The 24,320-nt window shown below is 47.6% G+C and overlaps 2 protein-coding genes across 6 annotated transcripts in view; one reads left to right on the forward strand and one right to left on the reverse strand.

Annotated features, from left to right (window-relative positions):
* The first annotated feature begins 304 nt into the window (after positions 1 to 304).
* On the forward strand, positions 305 to 24,313 carry EIF2D (eukaryotic translation initiation factor 2D). Of its 4 annotated transcripts, XM_072948330.1 has the most exons (16): positions 305 to 574; positions 1,459 to 1,649; positions 3,176 to 3,259; positions 3,735 to 3,825; positions 6,681 to 6,788; positions 8,409 to 8,665; positions 9,126 to 9,243; positions 10,830 to 10,875; positions 11,307 to 11,410; positions 11,531 to 11,680; positions 12,040 to 12,129; positions 12,856 to 12,951; positions 14,038 to 14,158; positions 16,194 to 16,368; positions 22,866 to 22,943; positions 24,276 to 24,313. In XM_072948330.1, exons 1-16 carry the CDS (start codon positions 519 to 521, stop codon positions 24,296 to 24,298), a joined length of 1,788 nt encoding a protein of 595 aa, XP_072804431.1. In that variant the 5' UTR covers positions 305 to 518; the 3' UTR covers positions 24,299 to 24,313. The 4 variants fall into 4 exon arrangements, with proteins under 4 accessions (XP_072804431.1, XP_072804433.1, XP_072804432.1 ...); XM_072948332.1 differs by lacking the exon at positions 11,531 to 11,680; XM_072948331.1 differs by lacking the exon at positions 24,276 to 24,313 and having other exon boundaries at positions 22,866 to 23,056.
* RASSF5 (Ras association domain family member 5) overlaps positions 20,483 to 24,320 on the reverse strand; it is a 68,882-nt gene continuing 65,044 nt past the window's right edge. For both annotated transcript variants that reach the window (XM_072948333.1, XM_006215466.4), the window contains one exon: positions 20,483 to 22,910. In XM_072948333.1, the coding sequence (XP_072804434.1) occupies positions 22,758 to 22,910 (153 nt within the window). In that variant the 3' untranslated portion in view covers positions 20,483 to 22,757. The remainder of the gene's footprint in view (positions 22,911 to 24,320) is intronic.

Here is a 24,320-nt window from a genome sequence, read left to right on the forward strand (position 1 = left end):
ACAAAAGCTCTTAAGAGCCTTTTCAAGAGGCCTGCAAGTTTAATAAAACACAAGAGTTCAATTAACTTTGTGGAGCTGAGCTAACCCGAACGCACTGGGAGCTGGCACAGCACCCACTTAACACATTCTATGGCTGATGGAGTGGAAATGAACCGAAACAGTGTTGGCCCCGTATGGTCACCAGAGAAATGCATGCGCAAGCCGCTCGCGCAGGCGCAGAGCCGAGCAGACGGGCGAGGCGGCGGGGGCGGTGCATCCCGCTTCGCGCAGGAGTCCGCCCTCCAGTCTCCGGCCCCGCCCTCCCTGCTTCAGTTCCCGGCCTCGCCACTAGGGGTGGCCGTGAAGCTGCGCGGCCCGGGTTTCCAGCCGGGCCCCTTTCCCAGCCGGGCCCCTTTCCCTGCCGGGCCCCAGTATGGCTGCCCCCAGGGCTGCGGGTCGGAAAGCCGCCGTGTTCTCGTTTTCCTGACAGCCCTTGGCTTCTGTGGTCTCCTTTTCTTCCCCAGGCCACTCCAGCAGACATGTTTGCCAAGGCCTTTCGGGTCAAGTCCAACACGGCCATCAAAGGGTCGGACAGGTGAGGGAGAGAAGGGGCCTGCTCTGCCCACCAAGGGACCCAGACATCTCTCAAGCACGTCTGGCTCACGGCCCTTTCTGGGCTCGGTCAGCGGACCTGGGGTGGAGGTCGAGGGGTACAGCCGGAGGAGGGACGCCAGGGGAGCAAGGGTGAGTTAGATACATTTTGAGGATGAAAATGGAGTGGAGGCCTGATTTGTCTTCCAAACTATCTTTTGGCTATTCTAGTGAGTTAAAAAGAAAACATAGTTCAATCAGTGCGTACTGACTGCAGTCTGTTTTGGATGTTGTGGAGGATGCAAAAATGAAGGAATACGGGGCCTTTGTCCTCCCAAGAGCTTTTGAGCATCCTTGGGAGAAATCATGTGGGACCCAGAGAACTACAGGTATCCAAGAAGTGTCTAGTGATAACCTCTGGCAGGAGAGACAGATGGAGGGTGAGGTGGGATAGGATAAGTGGTAAGAACTATATCTCTTCAGACAGTGCCGCAAATGCAGATATCACCTTGGGGATTTTGAAACCAGTGTTCTATGGTTGTCATTCTTGGTGCCCTAGAATAGCTACTTAATCATAAGCTGACAGGTTTGTCAACCATGTATGAGAAAGGAGCGGGTCCAAGAGCTGTGCAAGAAGTCAGGCAAGGCTGAGTTTCCAGTGGCAGGCTAACTTGGGTTGTTCCTGGTGCCTGAAGAACACGTGAAAATAGATGAGGCATTGGATGAGAAAGAGAATAGAATGTTTTGGAAGAGCGTGTGAGAATAAGGGCATCATAAACCAGTCTTTTCCTTGTCCCTCATGACTTTATAGTAAGTCTTTCTGGGTCCTTAATTTTTATTGAAATCCATCCAGGCAACATTCATACCAGGCATGTGTGCTTTCTGCAGGAGAAAACTTCGGGCTGATGTAACAGCTGTTTTCCCCACTCTTGGGACGGATCAGGTGTCTGAGTTAGTACCTGGGAAGGAAGAGCTCAACATTGTGAAGTTGTATGCTCACAGAGGGGATGCAGTGGCTGTGTACGTGAGTGGTGGTAACCCCATCCTATTTGAACTGGAGAAAAATCTATACCCGACAGGTATGGCAATAGGATGGAGATGGCCATTACTGTGGTCCTTGCCTAACATCTATTTCTCCTTGTTTCTTCCATTAACCTGTCTTTCTTAAAGCAAACAAGTGCAAAATCTCCCAATATCATTCCAAAGGATCTTTTTGGATTTAATGTCCCTAGAATTAGGTCTTTCAGGACCAGAAACTGCTTTAGAAGGGAAGGGGAAAAAAAGGGGAGCTAACAGAAAGAAAGTGGTTGCCAAGGGATATTCTGAGATGAAGGAACGTTAGTTTCTAGTGGGTTAACTAGGGATGGAGCAGAGGTCTTGAAAAGGGTGGAGTTTTAGGGCATGTAAAAAATGTTTCTTTAAACTATCACTAGCAGGATTTTCTTAAGATACTGAGATGTTGCGATAGGAAAAAAAGCTGGATTAATTAAACCACATTCCCAGCTGTCTCAGTGAAGGATTCCAATTGAGATATTTCACAGGAATTCTTTCTTAGGCTCTGCCTGGCTCCCAGGATTCTTTGCTTTCTTTCTTTGTCACAGATCCCAGAGAGTCAGTGTCCTTTTCTCTTTTCCATGGTTCCTGACACCTACTTTGTCACTTGGGGCTTTTCTTCTTCCATGCTTGGCTGCAGCAGTGCAGTCACCTACCCCAGGCCACTTCTACCCCTACCCCACTTTGCTGCTACACAAATACAAGCCCTTTTTGATCTCAGGGTTTTACTGCTAATCACTATGGAAACAGAGGGAAGCAAAATAATAAACATGGGAAAGTTTCAAAATTTCTGGCAGGCTGGCATCCCATTCTTAGGTTATTTGTTTCTGAGGTCATCAGTGGAATCTTCATTGGGTTTCTGTCCCTACATTTATCCACTGTGGCCATTCTTCCCTGCTGCAGTCCAGGTGGAACAGGTGTCTCCCAAGTGTCAAGTGACATCCAGGTCCTGAAGTCTCTGCCTTTCTCAAGACTGCGACCTCTTTGAGAAGGGAGTCAGCCCCTTGTAAACTCTATGGGATGTGTTCCCCACAGGAAAAGAGGCACTTGGTTCCCAGAGAAGGGGAAAGGGATACCGGACAGGCCAAAGCAGATATTCACAAAGCAAATATTCACCTGTAGCCTTATGTGTAAATATCCAACTTCATGTAAATATCCAACTTCGGCAGTTAAACAGATTCTTAAAGCTACAGCTCGCATCATGTGTCTTCCTGCTATAAAATGATAACTTCTCAATGTCATAGATTGAGATAAACTACTTCAAAGAGCTCAATAGAAGTATGTAAAGAATCAGGTCTCTAGGGCTAAAGTAAGCAAAGAGTCTAAAAGTGAATAGCATGTGACATACAAACTGCTTCACAAACTCGGGGTAACCTAATAAAAAAAAGAATGCAACCTCTTTGGACATCCCCTCACAACCTTCTCTCTAGCTTTCAGTTGAATTTCTTCTCTGCATCTTAATTAAAGGGGCCCCCTTAGTGTTTGGCTTTGCCAGTTCCCTAGGGGATTGACTTTTGGACAGTAAGTGTTTTCTGGTTCTCTTTTTGGACAGTGTATACCCTGTGGTCTTACCCTGATCTTCTACCAACATTTACAACATGGCCTCTGGTGCTGGAAAAACTGGTGGGGGGAGCAGGTAAGAGTATCCTCCTATATTCTGGACACTGGCTGAAACTTACTTAGTGAGGGCCAACTATTTAAATAAATGTGCCCATTTTGTGCATTCATATGACTGAAAAATGGAATTTTTCCCTTCATGTCTGTTGCATCTCTCACTTGGCTGTTTCCATAAGTTCCCTGGTCCTCTCTGACCCTGTTGTAAGGCTTAAGTAAGATAAGTGACATGAAAGTTCTTTGTGGACTGCCAGATGCTATACTTTATATTAATAAGCTGAATTCAGAAAATCAGAATAAATTAGATCATGGAACTGGACCCTCAGCTTGGTGCTTCAGTTTGAACACTAGCCTCCCAAAGGGAAAAGAATCTGATTCTCAGGTTGCTACTTTTTCTTTTCATTAGGAATAGTATAGTTGATAATTAATGTTTGTTGAATGAATAAGTAAATGATGAAGTAAACTGTAGAACTGTAACACTTACTTGTTTGCTGCAGATTTGATGTTGCCGGGACTAGTGGTGCCCCCTGCTGGTCTGCCTCAGGTGCAGAAGGGTGACCTCTGCGCCATTGCCTTGGTGGGGAACAGGTACTGTGTCAGTCAGCTGTGCCTTTGGGGGAAAAACTTATGTGAAACTCAGGGGAGTGGTGGGAATGACAACTTCCACAGCATATGGATAAAGGAGTAAAAATAAAACAAAACAAAACGAAGCAGATTCTTCCAGAAGACTCAGAGAGTGGGGGATGGCAGTGAACCTGTGGGGTGTCCACACATCTGGGCCAAGTGTATTTGCTCCTGCTGCTTCTCTCTCTCTCTTTCTTTTTTTAAATAATTTGTGATTTACAGAAGGGTTTCAAAGGTATTACAGAGTTCTGATTTACTCCTTACCCAGCTTCCTGTAATGATAACCTCTCTTATAACCACAGTATAGTTATCAAAACTAAGGAACTAACATTGGTACAATCTCATTAACACAATTACAGACGTTATTCATATTTCCCTGGTTTCCCCACTATGTCTTTTTTTCTATTCAAGGATCCAGTCTAGGATACACCATTGCATTTAGTTGTCCTGTCTTAGTCTCCTGTCTGTGACATTTTCTTGGTCTTTCCTTTCCTGTCATGACTTCGACACTTCTTTTCCCAACATCCACATTGTCACCCTCATGTTTTAATTATTTTTAATAGATTTATTGATATATAGTTTACATACTGTAAAATTCACCTGCTTTAAATGTACGATTCAATGATTCTTAGTAGATTCTCTGAATTGTTTAGCCATCACCACACTGCTTCCTTTTTTTAAATAATTGAGAAAGTAACCATATGAACAATTCTAAAAAATCTAAAGCCTCCTTACCCACAATCCTTTTCTTCCAGAGGTAACCATTATCATTCTGATGCTTATCCTTGCCAGCCTTCTTCAGTGCATATACACATGTGCATATGAAATGTATGATTTAGGGTATGTATGTTTAAAAGTACAACAAACAGAATTAAACAAATTTTTTTTTGCCCTTTTTCTTTTTTAATTTGGGGGCTGGGGGTGGGGATTAGGTATTTATTTATTTATTTATTTATTTATTTATTTATTTATTTTAATGGAGGGACTGGGGATTGAACCAAGGACCTCGTGCATGCTAAGCGCGTGCTCCACCACTGAGCCATGCCCTCCCTAACAACAAGCAGAACTTTTTCACTTAGGATACATACAGTTTTTTCACCTAAGATACTGCAGATATTTTCCATGTCAGCAAACAGACAAGCTGAATCTTTCTACCCGCTATGTGATGATGGAAGAAGTCCTTCCCGAGTGGACATTGTGGATGCCTCGACTTTGTCTCTGTCACAAATAGCATCTTCCTGATGCCTCTACGGACACTAGCACCAGGATTTTTCTAAAGCAGATGTTAAGAAGCAGAACAGTTAGGCTGAAGATCATGCATCTTTTCTGTTGCTCTACGAAAAAGCTCCATCAGTTTTCCGTCCTACCTACAGGATGGAAAGAGCCTGTTTCCTCACTCACCGACACCGGATGTGATGGGTCATTTTCATGTGTGTCATCCTGAGTGAAAAATGACATCTCATCATTTCACTCATTGCTTGTTTGAGAGAGGAAGAGAGGGAGATTATAGGCACAGGAGGGGTCAGTGTTTAAAGATCTGATCTTTGCCACTTATATTCTCCTAGTTTCCTTGAACCTTTTGGAAACAAGCACCTAGAAATGTTTTCTTCCTTGTTTACCTGCAGCAAAACTTGCAGTTGAAAAGAAGAGTATTATTACCCTCTGCCCCCATGCAGTATTCTATCCAAGATGGGAGAAAACTACATAAATGTGTATTTGGCCTGCTTAGCGTGGCCTTTAGAACGTATGTGGGGACTGAGCCGGGTGATTTATGGCAGGGGATAAGGGCACAGGGGAGTTTATTGAAACTACAAGCTACGTTTGAAACTGAAGTCCTTCAGCCACAGACCCTTCGAAGGGTGGGAGACAAAGACCTCTCTTTTAGGAACTGGGAAAGAAGCCAGATTGAAAGTTTCCGCAGCAGGAACTGACCCATGGGCACAGTGAGTGGAGCCACGAGGTTAGCAAATATTTTTTGAAGTTCAGGTGTTAGGATCTCTGCCCTTGAGTCTTCTCCTTGGGGCCCAGGCAGCCTTGTGGGCTTCTGTACTCCCCCGCTGTCAGCCAGCTGGACATCAGTCCTCACAGGCGCTGTGTGAGCAGGGCTTGAGTAACACTGGGCTGACAGATTCCCATCTGGGCTTTTTTGTAGTTACTGTAAATGCGGCTGTTTTGATATTCCGGACCCGCCCAGTTCTTAAATAGATAGTTGCACAGAGCAAGCCCTGTTATAAAGAGCCAGCTCAGAAGGAAGCTCGCTAGTTGGTACCACTGTATCTCTCTTCTCTCTTCCCTGTGGCATCGCTCAGCCTAATTTATAGCATATGAATAGCTTCCCTTTTGAACTCTCTTATAGGATGGCTATGCCTTTTTTAAGGTAGAGGAGATAATTTATATTTTTGAAATTAAAGAAAGGGAACTTTAAATACCCTTCTAGGAAGTAGGGGGTATAGCTCAGTGGTAGAGCATGTGCTTAGCGTGCATGAGGTCCTGGGTTCAATCCCCATTACCTCCATTAACAACAACAACAAAGCCCTTCCAAGTCCTGCCTGGGTTTGATTCATAATAAAACAGTGATAACATCAGTAGAGGAGTTACTCACACGGAAGGGAACGTTTGGTCATGGAATTTTTGAAAGTCGTATTTATAGGTAATCTGAAGAACGTTGAGACTGGACCAAGTTTTAGTTTTGTGATGTAAGTGGATGCTTCAGATTTGCAACCGTTGTGCTTTCAGCACATGTGCAGAAAGTGGGTCCTGACATCTTGCCCCCGTGGGATGCTTTCCCTGACCCTTGTCTCTGGCCTCCTCCTTCTTAGAGCCCCCGTTGCCATTGGAGTCGCCACCATGTCCACAGCCGAGATGCTGGCTTCAGGCCTGAAGGGCAAGGGCTTCTCTGTGCTCCACACCTATCAGGACCACTTGTGGTGGGTACAGTGTTTCTTCTGTTTTGCAGAGAGCTGCGTGGGTGGTGAGAGCATGGGGCCTGGATTCAGAAGTGAGAGTTTTGGTCCCTGCCGTGTCCTTAGGCAAGTTGCTGACCCCAGACATTAATTTCCTTGCTAAATGTGGAGGGAAAAAACCTTTTTTTGGCCTATTCAGAGAAGAAATCATAGAGAACTTTATTTTTTAGGTGAATTGTAGACTCCTAGGCCTCGAAGAAGGCTTTTGCCATTGTCTGCTCTGCCTCTCAGTACGGTGATATTCTTTATAGTTCCAGTCCATCTGGCCTTTTCTGCCATGTACATTTAGGCACCTTCTGGCCTCGTGACGTGTGCTTGGAAATTCTCACATCTGAATCCGGATCAAAGTCAAGTAGATCCTCAGGCACCAGGGTGGTAACCCAATTACTTTTATGTTGTTCAGGTTTCACATTTTGGTTCCCTGCCCATTATGGAAGCTGTCTTTTCTCGCTGTGGTGGTCGCTCTCTGGAGCTCTATGCCAACTCATCTTCTGGTTGTTTTCTTGTCATTTAACCAAAACAGTAAATACTGCTTTTCTCAAAAACAGTATGCCTGGTCTTTTGGCCAAGTATAGTCTGTTGGTATAGATTTACCCCTACATTTTTAGTCAGTCTTGGACTTATTCATTGTACAAGTAGTGGCGAAGCCCTGCTTTGCTGGAGGCGACAACCGTGTTAGTCTGGGTTTCAGCAGACACTTGAGGGCTGCTCCCTGACATTCTCCCCGCACCTTGTTTTCTGACTGTCAGTTTGAGCAATCAAGGTCATGTCTAAATTGTTTTATCAGCAGCTGCCTCAGTCTCCCCACCTCCTACCCTTTAAAAAGAGTTCATGGTATTTACCTGATCAGAAGGGCCTAAACGTACACTCTGGCCTCACTTTTAACCATACTCATAAGCCTTGCGGCAGCTGTAGGTTATAACTTAGTTTGATTTGTATAATCTTCGTGAAGATAAAGCTTTTTGCTTTTACTGCTCTGCCAGCTCTGCTATGTGATAACACTTTTTTCCCCCATCTTCATAAAACTTAGTGACTTAGTGGTGTAAAACCATTGTAATCGTTCCTCTGCAGGTCAGGTTGCGTTCTAACTTAACGCAGAAGCAACGGACTTTGCAGTCTTGCGCAGTCCAGGTGTCTGTGCTTTGTTACACACCCCGAGCGTTGGGTTTGTATTTCACCAAACTGGTTCTACAGACGCATTTGTGATCTTAATTCTGTTATTTAATTCAAAATGGTTTTATTTTTAATTCATATGAAAGGAGTACTTTGGGAGAGGCCTTCTCTTTAACTACTTTGTCTTTAATTTTTCTCTGTCCTTGGATTTCTCTTAATAATATTATTATTCCTTTGGGATAAGGAGGAGGCAGGAATTACTCTCCCGATTTCAGAGATGAGGAAACTGAGGAATGGGATTTTCCTGGGCCCAGAATTGGAAACAGAGTTGAGATGTGAGCCCAGGCTCTGCCCTCTCCTGGACACCACTGCCTGTGGCTTTTGCTGTCTCTGGACTCCCGCTGACCCCCCGACCAAGGCTGGAGGGTGTTGTGACGGCTGCTCAGTGTTTCTGACATGAGGTTTCTGCAGGCGATCTGGAGACAAGTCCTCCCCACCATCCATTGCTCCACTGGCCCTGGATCCCCCAGATCTTGGTGAAGAGAAGGGGTCTGTCCAGGCAGACGCCACCCTGCAGGGAGACATGAGGCACCTGGCCCTGGAGGGAGAGGAGGAGGAGGATGAAGAGGTTCAGCAGATGTGTGGGGAGAAGTCCCAATCAGAAGCCACAGAGGACCCCAGTGTTGGGGGCCTGAACCCAGACCCCACAGACAGCAAGACCCTTCAAGGTACAGCTCTGAGGGTAGAAGGGCCCGTCTCCTCCCCGTGTAGGAGGCTGAAGGGTTCTGCTCTACTTCTGACTAGAGTGGCCCCAAGGCCCTGGGAGAGCAGGGGAGAGTCCTTATTTTTGGTGAGGGTGGTACACCAGCGCTTTGCCATCTCACCTGGGAGTCTTTGCCACATAAGTCACGTTTCCCTGGGCCTGTCATTTGGACCTACAGAGCCCAGGAGGTTTCTTCTGGCTCTGTCTTCTCTGTCAGAGAAGCCTTTGTGCCTGGCTGGGTGGGCCTCTGTGGCCTGACCCCTTCTCTGTAAGGGGTCAGTGTTGTAGAGTCTGGGAGCTTGGGTGCCTGGGAATGGCTCCTTCTAGAGCTGAGGTAGGCAAGTCACTTTGCGGGGAGTTTGCTTGTGCTGCGCCGGCCTCCTGCATCCCTCAGGAAGGATGTGGTCCTTGTTGTTTCCTTGCAGAGCAAATGGACGAACTGTTGCAGAGATGCTTCTTGCATGCTTTGAAGTGCCGCGTCAAAAAGGCCGACCTGCCTTTACTCACCAGCACGCTCCTTGGCAGCCACATGTTCTCCTGCTGGTATGGAAGGCGTGGCGTGGGCTGGAGGCCGGGGCGTGGGTCTCTCTCTTTCTTTTTGGTGGTAGAACAGGACAAAGCTTATGGGGGAATTGGTCAGGTGACATGATGTGGAAAGAGTGAAGTGGAGGGTTGATCTGGCAAAACTGGGTTTTCAAAACTGAAATTTTAGCCAGTGAGAAGATGTTAAGGCAGTGAAGTTTAAAATTCTAAGATCCTCTGAGCACCATCTGCTGCGGTGACTCTGGGCTCTCTCACGAATCGGGCAGTATGTCCTGTCTAGGAAGGGTGCTGGGATAGCCCTTTTGCCTGGAGGCCTCTTCTGGAATGTTCAATCCCCTCACAATTTCCTGAAGAGTAGGTGGGCCAGATTAGGTCGTATCAGGAAGAAGAATGGGGGTGACCTTCCTACCCCACCCCAAACACAAGCGACCAGGAGAGGGAGTGTTACATGAGGATTGAACCTTAACTTTGAAGACAGAGCCTTCTGGGCTTAAATGCCAGCTCCCCAGGACGTCTGAGCAAGGTGAATTTGAGCCATTACCAGGCTTCTTGGAGCCCTAATTTACAACACTTGTAGGATTGCTGTCAGGATTAAATAGCCTGACATTTACTAAGCACCCAATAAATGTTGTCATGTCAGGAGATTTGCTCATTGATTTCACCCTAAGTCTGAACTTTCTTTTTGAGAATTTTGCTCTGTTTTTTAAAAAAGTGATTTTAATGTAATTTCTTCTCCTCTTTACATGTGGGCTTCTTTAAGGCATTCTATACAAGTGGGGGGTCTGCAGTGTGTGGCAGGATACTTGGTAATTTGTCCTGACCTTGCTGGGTTGCAAGTAACTGGGAAAAGGGATTCTAGAATATTCTCTAGGAGAGAGGTTCTTAACCTGGGGTGGGTTCTGAGAGGGCTCCCTGTGAATCCCACTGCTCTTGCTTGTCACATTTTGAGAGAAGATGTAAGTTCTGGGGAGGTGGAATGGTCACAGCTTTCGTTAGGAACCTTTCTCCCAAAACTAACAGCTGTAGGGTAGGGGTTAGCAAACTTTCTGTAGAATCAGGTAGTAATTATTTTCGGCTTAGCAGGCCACACCGTCTCTTTTGCAGCTCCACAGCTCTGCCATCATGGCACTAAGGCAGCCAGAGATGGCACATGAGTTAGTGCGGAAGGATTTGGCCCACAGGGTGCAGTTTGCCAAATCCTGCTCTAGGCCTGGCTGTGACAGTGAACTTGGTGTTGGAAAGGTTCACCTGGAGGTGAAACTTTTGAGGCCACAGAAGATTGTCTGGTTTGAGAGGAATCTAAAGCTATAGCCAGTGGAGTAGCCACTAGCCATGTGTGGCTATTTGAACTTAAACTAGCCGACAGAGAACATTCCATCTTTATGGAAAGGTCCGTTGGATAGCAAGGACAGTGCCCTCAAGTCTGTATCTCTGTCAGATACTGCTGCTGGCAGAGAGTTCTGGAACAGCAGCCTCTTGCCGAACATACAGGAAGAAGGCTGAGGAAAACGCCCTCCTCCCAGTGTCAGGCAGGCCCCGCCACTACTGCTTTGTTAGCTTAACTTGCCTTTTCTGTCTGCCGTCAGCCCTGAAGGACGACAGCTGGACATCAAGAAGTCAAGCTACAAAAAGGTAAGCGGGTACCTTCTCTGCAGACCCACACAGAGAGCCGTGGAGGGGCACACGCGGCGCGAGCTAGAGGGACAGAGAGGAGGCCCTGTCTGCAGGGCCGAGGCTAGGATTAAGCTTTTTGATTCGAGGTGTTTGGGGGAGTGGGGGAAGGAAACTCTCCCCGGGCTGAGGCAGCTGGGTAGGCACCCACTCCCCTCCCTCCTCTCCACCCCTTTGTATCTGCTCAGAGTTCTGCAAGGCTTCACCAGTTAGTCTCCAGCACCTTCTCACTCCCTGACTCTCAGGGTGGGGGCCTCCCACTTCCTAACCGGATGAGGACAGGGACCATCCCACGTCCCTCCCCAGGACTGGCTGGGGTCTGGCACATCGTAGGTGCTAAGGATGTGTGCGGAATCGATGGAGTCCCCTACCACTGGCCCTCTCTCCCTTAGCTCTCTAAGTTCCTGCAGCACATGCAGCAGGAGCAGATTATACAGGTGAAGGAGCTGAGCAAAGGGGTGGAGAGCATTGTGGCTGTGGACTGGAAGCACCCAAGGTGAGTGCAGGGGGCCCGGTCGCCGCAGCTCAGCTGGCCCAGGGCACCTGGGCCATGGACCGGGAATTGCCGAGACACTAGTATGAAATGTGTTTTTTCTTTCCTTCTGCTGGGTTTTAGGATCACATCTTTCGTCATACCCGAGCCCTCCCCGACCTCCCAGACAATCCAGGAGGGTAGCAGGGAACAGCCCTATCACCCTCCAGATATAAAATCCCTCTACTGTGTCCCAGCCAGCATGACCCTGCTCTTCCAGGAGTCTGGCCACAAGTGAGTTTTCGGAGAGCAGCCCGCCTCTGCCTGCTTGCTGTTCTGGCCTGTAGCCCTCTCAGCCTGAGTAGTGTTCTTCTGTGACTGCTCTGCCCCTCTGCGCCCTTCTCCCAGACCCAGCCTCAAGCCTCCTTCCCCTGGGAAGTGTCTCTGGACTAAGTGAACGAGAGAGTAGGCCTCTCCCTTCTCTACCTGTAATTACTCTTCACAAGGCCCTGCTGGCCTCAGGCAGGAAAAGGGAAGAACACTGCGGTCGAGAAGCCGAGGACAGCACCCTGCTGAGCAGGGAGTGAGTCTTCGTATTTGCAGCTTGTCCCCCGGCACAGTGTGAAATAACCCCCAGGTCACTTCTCACCTAGGAAGGGGAGCGTTCTCGAGGGCAGTGAGGTCCGAACGATCGTCATCAACTACGCCAAGAAAAACGACCTGGTTGATGCAGACAACAAAAAGTGAGTGGACCGGGAGGAGGGCCCACCGTCAGACTCCCGGCGCCCACCTCCGGCAGGCCTAAACGCGCTCAGGGGGCGTGGCTGGGATGGGGGGGACGCAGGGGGTCACGGCCTTTTAGAAATAATCAAGGCCAGTGGTTTCTAAACCACAGGCTGTGGACACTTAGAGTCGTGGTCTAGGGTGTCCGGATCCACATGTGCTGTCAGCGTAGACTGTAGGCTGAATAAGCGTCATCTCATATATATCCTCTGCTGATTTTCAAGTGCGCATGCTAGTGTGAGGCATAAAATGCCAACTTGAAAACCTTTTACCAAAGTCACCTGAGGTTTTTACTATTCTCTATTTTTTTAGTAAGTGGATACAGAAGGTAAACTACCAAATGAAGAATGTTCCATTTTTTTTTAAATTTCAAAAGACACCCTTATGATAAAAAAGTTAGGAATTACCAGCTTAATCATGGCTAGTTAGTAGCAGAACTGAGCCAAGGATCCCAGTCTTCAGATTTTTCCCATCCCACTTTCCCCTCCACCACCTGCTTCTCCTTTGTTCTGGGAGAACATATGTACCTCCTATCCAGAGGGTACATCGCTTTGTAGACTGTGGTCCCCAGTTGGTTCTAATAATCCTGAATGGCTATAGAGACTCATAAAAGATGAATCCCGAGCTGACCTGGCATCAGAAGGGGCGACACTAGGACTTCCTCATTGCTTCTTCTTTCCCTTCAGTCTCGTGAAATTGGATCCCATCCTATGTGACTGCATCTTAGAGAAAAATGAGCAGCACGCAGTCGTGAAGCTTCCATGGGACAGTCTCCTGAGCAGGTAGTGGGGATTGGCAGCCCCCCTCTGACATTTCCATCTCCTCCCCTTAATCTTTATCATGTTGGACTATTGAATTGTCACTATCTTCGTCTCTGACTTGCTTTCCACAATTCATACCATGTCAGTCTACATAAATACAGGCTTGGGTAATTCTGATGTGGAGGGACTTTGGAACAGTTTGAGCCAACACAATATAGGAGAACTTGAGGGAGAGGGGGAGAGAGAGAGGGAGAGAGAGAACATTTATTAAAAATAAGAACTTCAAAAAGATAAAGAAACAAAAAGGAGGCAGGGGGTAGGGGTTGGTGGGGATTGTCTTTGAGTCTTCAAAGGAAGGATCCTTATACCCTTTCTTTTCCCACAGAACCAAAACTGAAAATAATTTATATCCGGAGTTAGCAAACAATAGCTTGTGGGTCAAATCTGACCTGTTACCTGTTCTATGGAAATAAGGTTCTATTGGCACACAGCCACACCCTCTTATTTATGTACTGTCTACGCCATTTCCCTGCTAAATGGCAGAGCTGAGTTGTTTCAGCAGAGTCCATATGGCCCTTGAAGCCTAAAATATTTACCATCTGGCCCTTTATAGAAGAAGTTTGTCAATCCCAGTATATATGATGGCAAAAGAAAATCTGGTTAGATACAAGATAGAAATTCCTTATAGTGAGGGCATCTGTAAAAGATGCATGATTGGAATGTGGTGGAAATGTGTAGCAGCTTTACTCGGCTGGGGAAGGTGGAGTTTTGAGACAGTTGGTAAACTGCGCAAAGCCGCCTGGGCAGATTTTCAGGAGGCCAAGCCAGCGGACAGTTTCCAGGGGCTCAAGTCACTGATGTTCCCTTCGCTGAGTCAGTGGGTATCAACTGTGGCCGCACTTTGCTTTAAAAAATGTATCTTCCTGATCAGAGTTAATTGACTTAGTTGGTCTGGGGTCTCGCTCCCTAGGTGATTTGAATGTGTAGCCAAGGGCAAACCACTGCCTTTGAACTCCTTTCCCACCCAACCGCCTGCAGAGGGTGGGGGAATGAGGAAATGGCTTCTGTTGGCTTTATCAGTCTCCAACGCATCAACTCACATTTCAGATGTTTGGAAAAATTGCAGCCTGCTTATCAAGTGACCTTTCCAGGACAAGAGCCCATTGTGAAGAAAGGCAAAATTGGCCCAATTGACATCACCCTAGCGCAGAGAGCTTCTAATAAGAAGGTAATTTTTAAGAGACACAATGTTTGAAGTTGGTGATTTCATGTCCCTGCTAAGTTCTGGTTTCTCTAATGTGACTGGAGGTTTTTAGATTGGCCTCAGACACCGCAAAGGTTGTTTCTGAAACACCCATGTTTGTGTGACTGGGCCCTGTGTCAGACAGGTAAAGCCGACCCCTCCCTCACTGCCCTCTAGGATTTTGTGCTAGGAAACTTGCTAGAGCCTGGTTCCAAAAGTAAACAAGATCGTGTTTTTATTTTTTTCTTAGAACTATGGTCTGAGCTTTCAGCTCGTGCTCATTCTGTTCCATCTTGGGCCTTGCTCAATGAAAACAACCGGTAAAGAATGGTGAAGGAGCTGAGCGCGTTTGGCTTGGCAACACAAAGTCATAGGGAAGAAATTACATGTGTCCTCAAGTATGTGAAAAGCTGGCCTTGGGAAAGGGAGCGTACTTATTCTGTGTGCCTTGAGAAGACAGAAATAAGATTATTGGGTAGAAATCCTAAGAAGACAGCCTCGGGCTCAAAATAAAGAACTTCCTAGTAGTGTGTGGTTGTGAGCGTGGGCGTTAGGATTGGACCTGGGTTCAAATGTGGCCTTTGCTTTGCTGCTTGACTTTGAGGAAGTCACTTAGTGTCTCTTTCCCTGAGTTTCCTTATGTGAAGAATGGTTGTTAATACTTACCTCATAAGGCAGTGTGAGAATCAGATGACAGAATATATGTAGGGGAAGCACTCAGAATAGTACTTGGCATATAAACAGTCAATAAATGAGAACCAAGAATGATAACCTTAATAATGATTAGCAGTAGCCACTGTGTCTTGAATGTGTAACTTTGTGTGATGATGGTTTTGTCTTTCTGTTATAAAGAGCCCTTATCTTTTGGAGAGCCATACTGAACATGTGTGGATGAAATGATCTGACGTCTAGGAGGGTTTGCTATAAAGTAATACAGGAGTGGGGAGTGGAGGGGGGCAGGGATGGGTCACGGTTGGTCATGAGTTGGTAATTGTTGGAACTGGCGGTGGGTACGTGGGAGCTCATTATTCTGTTCTACTTTTATTTATGTTTTAAATTCTCCATAATAAAAAAAAAACTTTAAAAATATGCTATATATGAGATACAGTATCTATCTCACTAAATATATAACATATACAGGCACACCTTGTTTTATTGTGCTTCGCAGAGACTGGATTTTTTCCAAATTGAAGGTTTGTGGCAACCTGCGTCAAGCAAGTCTGTTGGCACCATTTTCCCAACAGCGCCTGCTCTCTTCACATATTTGTGTCACATTTTGGTAATTCTTGCAGTATTTCAAACTTTTTCATTGTTGTTACATTTATTGTGATGATCTGTGGTCAGCGATCTTTGATGTTACTATTAAAAAATTTTTTTATTGCGGTATAGTTGATTTACAGTGTTTCAGGTGTACAGCAAAGTTATACATACGTGTGTATATATGTGTGTGTGTGTGTGTGTGTGTGTTTTCTTAGATTCTTTTCCGTTATACGTTATTACAAGAAATTGAATATAGTTCCCTGTGCTGTACAGTAGGTCCTTGTTGTTCTCTGATGTTACTATTATGAAAAAGATTACAACTCACTGAACGCTCAGGTGACAAGTAGCATTTTTTTGCAATAAAGTATTTTTTAATTGAGGTATGTACTTTGTTTTCTAAGGCATACGTCATTTCACACTTAACAGTATGGTGTTAAAAGACTGTTTAACATAAAAGTTAGAAGAACGTAACTTTCATTTGCAATGGGAAACTAAAAAAATCCATGTGGCTCACTTCATTGTGATATTCACTTTAGTATGATGGGTCTGGAACCAAACCCACAGTATCTCTGAGGTACGCCTGTACTGGATGGGGTAGAAGAATCAATCTAGAAGCACAAAAATTAATTATTTGGATGAAAGGATACCATGATGGCAGGGATAGTGAACGTAGCGGGTGAGGAGGCTGCTGAAGGCCCAGAAGGCTTCTGGAGGGGAGGGCATATGTTTTGTACCCACCATCAGTCTTCTGTCCCCACAGGTGACCGTGGTCCGGAATTTGGAGGCCTATGGTCTGGATCCATGCTCAGTGGCTGCCATTCTCCAGCAGCGATGCCAGGCCAGCACCACCGTCACCCCTGCCCCTGGGGCCAAGGACAGCCTGCAGGTCCAGATCCAGGGAAACCAGGTCCACCACCTGGGCCGGCTGTTGCTCGGTAAGCGTCTCCTCTGGAGGAGCAGAGACCACCGTCTAACTTGGCAAAAATCTTCCCACCAACTAAACTCACTCCAGTGAGTTTCCCATGTAAACATGTGGTCCATATAGTTTTTAGCGGCCAGCAAGAGGTGGAGCTAACGTGCAAACCAGATCCGTTGGCCCCGCAAATTCAGCGTTCTCCCCGCCTTACTGGTAGAGTAGTTTTCTCCCTGGTTTTCCCTTTCTAGGAAACGTCTGCTGAGCACCCAGACCGCGTTAGACGCTGCTGGGCTTTTTGCAGGCTTGATCTCTCTTAATTATAATGAGGCCGTGGAACAGCTTCTGTTTTGCAGATGAGGGAACTGAGATTCAGTGCTTTGTGCTGCAGCATTCAACTATTGAACGTGCAGCTGGGCTCTGAACTTCGTGACTCTGTCAGACTCCACAGCCGAGGTTCTTTCTACCAGTCCTGAGTCACCCAGCCTGCATTTTGTCCTTGGTTCAAGCTACCTGAGTCAGCTTTCTAAAACAGGCGTGATCACATCACTCCTCTCTAAAAACTTTTTATGTCTCTTCAATGCCTTCAGAATAAACTCTTAAGCTCAGTAAACAAGACCGTCCCAGTCCAACCCCAGTCTTCCACGCAGGCTCCCCGGCAGGTCCCTGGTCCCCACGCCAGGCCTCAGCCGTGCTGGCCTCCGGGCTGTTTCCCATGTGCACCCGCAGTTCACACATGGGTGCTTTTCTCTGTGTCGCCCCCTCACCTCCCGTGCCCTCCCACAGCCTGACCTTAAAGGCTCCTTGGCCCAGCTCAAGGGTCACAGGAAGCCTGTCTTACATGTCTCTCTCTCTCTCTTTTTTTTTCTGTTTCCTTAAGTTCACATTTAAAACTGCTAACATACCACTTTCCAGTTGTGTTTACATTTCTGATTACTGTCTGTAACTTGGCTAATTGGTTCTGTTGTCTAAACTCCCTGTTAGACTGAGCATCTTGACTCAGAGATCTAATTCCCTTTTTCATCCTTTTTTCATACCCAGGGCCTGGCACATAGCAAATATTCAATAAACAAATTTATTTCATAGTCTAAGGCTGTACCCAGCAGCTACCTTTTAGAGTTGACCCCTTTAAGTGAAGAACCCCACATGAGGTACTAAGAAGAAATCCAGAGGAAAATAAGATCAACACATGACTGAACTCAGACACACATACTCTCTCGGGAGAAAATTACAGGGGCTAAAGTACGCCTGGAAAGTAGCTATCAACGTGGAAATTTCTGAAATACACACTTCAGCCTCAAGGTGTAGGGATAAACAGTCCATCCCAGGAGGCTTCCCGTAGGAGCTGAGTTTGAGCTGGATGTAGAGAGCCGGTCATGTGATGGAAGCTGTTTGAACTTGACAGCAGGAATGAGCTCCTGGTGGGGCGAGAGGGCCAGGAGGTGGCTCTGCAGACTGGGGACCGTGGGGGTCGGAGGCACCGAGGAGGGAGGGTCGCCGTGAGACAAAGGGGAAGCGGCGAGGGGGCAGGAGGGGAGCAGGCACTGGCCTCACTGAGGAGTTTCTGCCTTTTGGATTGTAGAAGAGTATCAGCTTCCTCGAAAACACATCCAGGGCCTGGAAAAGGCCCCTAAACCTGGCAGGAAGAAGTGACAGACTCTTGTCTCATGCGGTCGAGCCGGCGGCAACCCAAGCTCGGGGCTGGTAATTTCTATGAGTATTTTCAGCTTTTGCAAATAAAAAGAATTATAATTCTTTACCCAAATAAATCTTTATTCTGATCTAAATCAGATGATCCTCTTGTTTCCTCCCCTTGGCTAAAATGTGGTACTAAGTTTTCAGGTCCGAAGCCACTTTAAATGGACACCAGAAGCTGCTTTCCTGTCACGAGGTTTCCGTAGTTTTAGTTCGTCCTCTGCTTTCAAGGCCCAACAGCCCATCCAAAGTTCCAGGAGGTGGGACCTTCCTGTTTTGAAAGTGCCTCTGCCGAATATTCAACAGCCTCCTGCTCATCTGTTCTTACCACCTAGTCAGCCTTCTAGTGCAAAAATCGTTCCTTCACATCTCTGAAGGGCTACTTATGTGGTTATTTATATGTCATCCATCAAGGCAAAAGAAGGGAGGGTTGGCCCTAGGTTGCAACAAAATTTAAGCTGGACGGAAATAAGAAACAGCACATCAGGACATGGGTTTCTGTACAACAGTGGTTCCTCCCCAGTGTTGGTGCACTGCCACCGACAGCCGGAAGTTGTGATGTGGCTGCAAGGTGATGGCTTTGCTACAGTGAAGAGTCTTAGCTAACAAATGCTTTCTTTAGCTTCAAACTTCTTCGCCTGGGGGCTGGTGGAAGGGGTCATCAGTTGATCTTCAGAGGGTCCACGAACTTCTCTGAAATGGTGTGAAATGAAGCGGTGAAAGATTTTGTATGATCATTTTCCTAAAAGAGCTTACCAGCTTTTGTCCAATTACAGCGGGATCACTTGATGCTGGAGCGGTTCAGAGCCCCTGCAGGGGTCCCTGCCCAGTTCGTGGAAGTCAATTCCAGGACCGGAGCTCTCCTTGTATGATAGGAAGGTGGAGGGTTCTACCATCAAAAAACAATTACCCTTCACTTCCTTTTTTTTTCTTCCTTTCTCATCTCACTTTTTTTTTAAGCCAAGATAAGAAAAATGTCAACGTGTCCACAATATTCACAAATTCCCCACCTGGGGCTTGGAAAGGAAGAAAGGAATGAGAATGAAAATGTGTGTGTGAGACCCCTGTCTCTTGTTATTAGGCCCTGGGTTATAGGCCTTTTCACTAGTGACTTGCTGTAAGTAAACGCCTTAATTTTATCAGTCTTCTCTGTTGGCATGAGCATGCGGAACTGAGAAAGGGATTTCTAGAGACTGACCCCAAACGAGATTCTGTCACAACAGAACCTTTGGACAGAGTTTGATCTGTGGGAGCACAGTGTGCACAGTAGTCATGAAATATAGTCCTCATATGAATACAGATAATGTACTTTATAAACTTCTTTCACGAACGTGATTTGTTTTGCACAGTCTTGGAGGCTCCCAGAGGTTGTGTTCTTGCCTTGTTAATCCCTGCTAAAGACACCGAGCTGGTACGTGGTAGAGCTGAGTGGAAAGCAAACATCCACTCTTCACTGTGGTTTGACCCAGAATTCTGCTGTGACACAGTGCTGTCAAGACCTGTGTTTCGAATGGTTTTTCCAGTCACGGTGACACATCTGCATTGACGCATCTTCCCCTTCCTCCTCATGAATACCACAGGGGCGTGTCCGAGGGCAGGGGAGTTAGGCTGTGCGAGGGACTCTTTTTCCTGTGTGCCAAGCCAGATAATCTATGTGAAGGTCGAATTTACGGCTTTGAACTTAACCCTGCACTGTAACCTAGTGAGTTTCAGTGGAAAGCAGAAACTCGTTCATTTCTGGTTTTGGTGAAATTGTCGAAAGATGCACTTCTTGGAGGTCTAGGTGAACAAGTGTTACAGACGTGCCCCGTTCCTGGACACGTTCAAGAATGTCTACTGGGCGGGGTGTTGCTCTGCTGGACGGAGGTGGGAAGCGGACTGGATGAGCTCTGAGGACCCCCATTCATTGCGCTGTGTGTGATCAATACAGGAAGGCAGGCAAGAGTTTCTTTTTAAGAATTTTTATGTGGTTATTGCCATGATTACTGAGACGTTCCTTTGATGGAAGTCAGAGCTAAAGTGAAAGGACTGTTAGTCATCTAATCTAGCCATCTTCCTCCAGGTGAGATGATCTTAAACTTTCAAAGACTCATTCCTATCTAATTTTTTAAATCATTCCAGAAATAGAAGAGGCATTGCTTAACTCAGTAGCCTGTCCTGGTGTTTAATCACCCGTAGCTCCAGAAAGCCCCTCCTCTTTCCTGAGTAAGTCCTCTTTCTGGAGTAAGTCCCCGTTCCTCGCCCACTCTCTGGGGGTACAGGCAGTCACCTGGGCAGCAGCCCCCGGCTCAGGCCTTTGGGCGGTTTTCTCAAGATTATTTGAACAGTAGCCTTCATTTCTCCATTTGTTGGCAAAAGGAAAATGTGACTCAGCCAAGAAGTGTGTGTGTTCCTCTGTCCCCCACCCCCAGCTCCCAATTCAAAGATGTCTCCAGTCTGAATCATTTTTACAAGCTTTTATTACTTTTTTTTCTTAAACCCATATAAGAAAGACATTTAAAAAGAAAATATCCTCAGAACACTTACACACTGGCCACACAACCATAGAAGGCACTGCCAGCAGTCCCACCCGCCCAGGACGGAGGGGACACTTCCTACATACTACTGTTTTGGACACTTGGACCTCAGCCTGGGTCCTGGTCTAAGTGTGCTTTAGATAAAGTCTCAACTTTCTCATAATTTTCGTATTTCATAAACACCCCATCTCTTTATATATAGCAATATGCCTTTATGTATATATGTACATGACTTCTTTCCTTCTCAAAAATAAAATAGCCGCCCCATCAGAGGGAGGTTCTCAGCAGCATTCACAGCGGTTGCAGCAGGAGCCATGCGTCCACTAATGTTAAAGACATGCAGCGTGAAGGAGAGGGGACTCTCGCCCACCCCCGTCAATATACAGCGGGGAGAGAGGCTTTTTTTTAAGGGAGAGAAGTGGTAAGGCTGAGCAGGAGATGGCAGATAACCAGGGTTTTTATGATGTAAAAAATATTTTTCAGCTGCCTAGCTTGTCCTGTTCTTGCAGCTCTGAAGACTAAACAGCTTATACGACAAGGGGTCTGCGTTCCTTCTGGGATCAGGGGCAGTGTGGATTCAGCGAGGGTCAGGGAGGGAACTCCTGAGGCTCTACGCGAAGAAGCATGGGCTCCAACCAACCCAAGAGGGACTTGGGAAGGCAGAGGACAGCAAAGAAATGGTCTCTCAGAGGCTGGATCGGAAAACCGGCCCTGCTTTGAAAGTCCTGCTCTCTCTGCACTGGGGTGTCCCTGCAGTCCTGGCTATTTGCTGCAAGCTCCCTCTGCACTGGAGTGTGTCTGCAGTCCTGGCTGCAATTGTTTGGCTAGTTTAAGCTGAACCTAAACAAGGAGGCAGGACAATTGTAGAGTCGGGAACCTGATCCGCCCTGTCCAGGCGGCTGGACCTCAGGAGGCCTGCGACCCTTGTCCCCCACTTGGAGGGATGGCTCTCCTGGTCCTGTCTCCCACACTGCCGCGGTCCACTTCCTGGCAGGTGCAAGCCAGCAGCAGAGCTTCAAGCAAACGTGCCCTGCTCCTGGTCCCTCTCTGAAAACAAAAAGGCACTGAGGTCAGCGGGAGGCCAGCCCCACGGGCTCACTGAGCGCAACGCACGGGCTGGCCATGTTTTGAACACAAAGGACTTCAAGTTGGCTGAGTTGGAGGTTCCCCCCCACTGTAGTCACGGCAGCTCATCTGGAAGCACCTGGAGATCCTAGAGTCCCAGTGGGAGGAGAGAGGCAGTGCTGGAGGCCAAGGGGGAAACCAAGGCAGCCAGGCCTCCCCGGCTCTCCAGCCCAGGGAAGGCTGCAGACAGCTTGGACATGTTTATCTCCAACGCTTTTTGGCTTCGACTGCCTGATTTCTGTACTCAGCAGACATTAAAAATGGTAAATGGCTGGTTTCCCTTTGGTGGAAACACACAAACATGATGGCAATGTTAAATTCAAGGCTGTAACTTAGAAACAAACAGTTGTCGACGAAGATGTGGCTGAGGACCACACATACACAGATATATACACGCCTTTGGGTTTACATGTGCGACTCTTGGGCGATCAGGGCCAGGGCCAGCTGCAGCTTCTCTGGAAATCTCTCAGGCAACCTCAGCTTTGGGGGTCCTAACCTGAGCATCTGGGACCTGTGGCTTTATGACCTTCCCTTAAGCATGAACAACGGGCACCTGGGGACAGTGGGGGACAGTCCTTTTATGAGCATTATCCTGCTTTCAGGGGTTTAGCTCAGACTTGCTAAAGAAATATGCTACAATTTTTGACTCATAAATAAAGGTACTGTGGATGGCAAACGAGAGAAATTGAAGAAGGAAAGCCAGAGGAAGAACATCTCTCTCTAAAACCTTTTTTTTTTTTTGTTCCTTTGCCGGCTGGTGCGAAGGGTTCCAGTTTGGTTATGAGAGAGGCAACTGTGTGGTTTGTGAAAGGCTTGCAGATGGCGGGCGAGAGGACGCAGTGGTTCTTTCACACAAGCACTGCTCCTGGGCCGTGTGCGGAGGGGCACGGCGTGGCGGCAGGCAGGCCCCAACCCCGCACACACATGTTCATCAGATTTCATGCCACATCTGGAACTGCTGGGCAGGCACAAATGCACCCACCAGAGGGCTCCTGAGAAAAAGTGTCTGTTGCAAAATAATAATTAATAATACAAATACATCCATGGGCATCAGGAGAAGAGGAAGCCAGACGGGTTAGCCAGGTTTGCCCTGGGATTCTCTTAAGGCCTCCTCCAGTTTCTGCCTAAACTTGTCATACTTCTTTTGCACTTGTTGGATTTTGTCCTGCTCCTCTTTTTCCAGGATTGTTACGAAGTTCTGGAGCTCGGGGATGGAGAAGGCATCCCACTGTGAGGGGAGAGAAAGAGAACAGGAGACAAGGTTAGAAGTCGCACGACCTGAGGGGCCCTGCTACCCTCATCTTCACATACCGTGCACAAGGTTTACTGCCAACTAGGCAGATGTGACGAATAAAGCTCGGGCTTTCCATGTCATACCAGCAGCAAAATTTCAAATCATGGACTCTCACGGCCAAGAGTTCCTAGTCCATGAGCCATGTTTTAATTTGGACGATCAATAACCTTAAATTTCTCTCTAGCAGCTGAGATCTTAACAGTGATGCTGGAGCTGCTTGGGGCTCTGTTGACCCGCTCCAGCTGTCTGCTTTGGGGTGATCAGGACAGGCCCCCCCACATGCTGACCCTCAGGTGGCATTTGGAGGAGAGCTGGACTGGGGGGTCGGGAGGCTGGGCTTCAGCCTGACTCCGCCATGTGACCCTGAGCACAAGACTCCACCCTCCTCAGCCTGTTTTCTTGTCCTCCATGGAAGTAGGGTACCTGCCTCCCTTGGCTGGCAGAGCAGATCGTACGTCACCTGCCCGGCTCTGCAGAGCCTGGCGGGCCTGGGCCTGCCCGGTGGGACCTGGCCTCTCTGGACAGAAGGCAAGTCTGACTTCTGTCAGGCTGACCCAGGAGCTGAGGCACCCATGGGGTCAGGCGTTTCAACTCCTAAGCTCTTTGAGTGCAAAGGAACTTTAGGGTTATCTGTTTTAATTCTCACGTTGGATAAATGAGAACATGGAAGAGCACAGAGGGAGGCAGCATAACCAGTCAGGGCTCAGAGCAGCAAACCCAGAACTAGGTCCCAAGCCTCTAAACCCCTAGGCCTGGAGCCTTCCCGCGGCGCGGGCAGCGTTCACACATTTTCAGTGGAATACTTTTCCCAAACAAAACCATCCACACGCTCCAATATATAAAGCAGGTGGAGGCAGAGCTGCCTGGTGGAAGCAGGACCTCTGCCCCCCAGATCCCCCAAATCTCCACAGTGACCCCCAAGACTGCCTCCCACATCCCGGCCTCCACTGAACGCCGTGTGACAAACTCTGTGAGACACACCTGCTCGTGGTCATTCCTCTGTGACCCCACCTCCCATGTACCCCAGGCCACAGGAAGCACCAACCTGGTTCACCCCACTTCACACCACAGACCAGACTCTGGTGAGACCCCCTTGGGGGAGTGAGGTCCATTTTTAAGAACCAGGGAGAGACAAATGGCTCAAAAATACCCATGCCCAGTGGAGCCCAGGCATGGAACTTGCTGGGCCTCAGGCCACCCGGAAGCCAAAGAACCTGGGCCAGAACACAGGGAGTTTCTCAGTGCCCCTCCACCCTGAGTTTTCAGAAGTAAGGCACATGAAATCCTGTCTTTCCACAGGCCTTGCCAGACACAGGCCCTGACTTGCTCCCCGAGGGTGCCTAC

The sequence above is a fragment of the Vicugna pacos genome, chromosome 23, assembly GCF_048564905.1.
Source record: "Vicugna pacos chromosome 23, VicPac4, whole genome shotgun sequence".
Taxonomy (NCBI): domain Eukaryota; kingdom Metazoa; phylum Chordata; class Mammalia; order Artiodactyla; family Camelidae; genus Vicugna; species Vicugna pacos.

Coding starts and splice junctions, on each gene's coding strand:
- EIF2D (XM_072948330.1), top strand. CDS start 519: ATGTTTGCCAAGGCCTTTCGGGTCAAGTCCAACACGGCCATCAAAGGG. Junction 11,411..11,530: donor GTGGACTGGAAGCACCCAAG/GTGAGTGCAGGG, acceptor GCTGGGTTTTAG/GATCACATCTTTCGTCATAC. Junction 14,159..16,193: donor AGAGAGCTTCTAATAAGAAG/GTAATTTTTAAG, acceptor CTGTCCCCACAG/GTGACCGTGGTCCGGAATTT.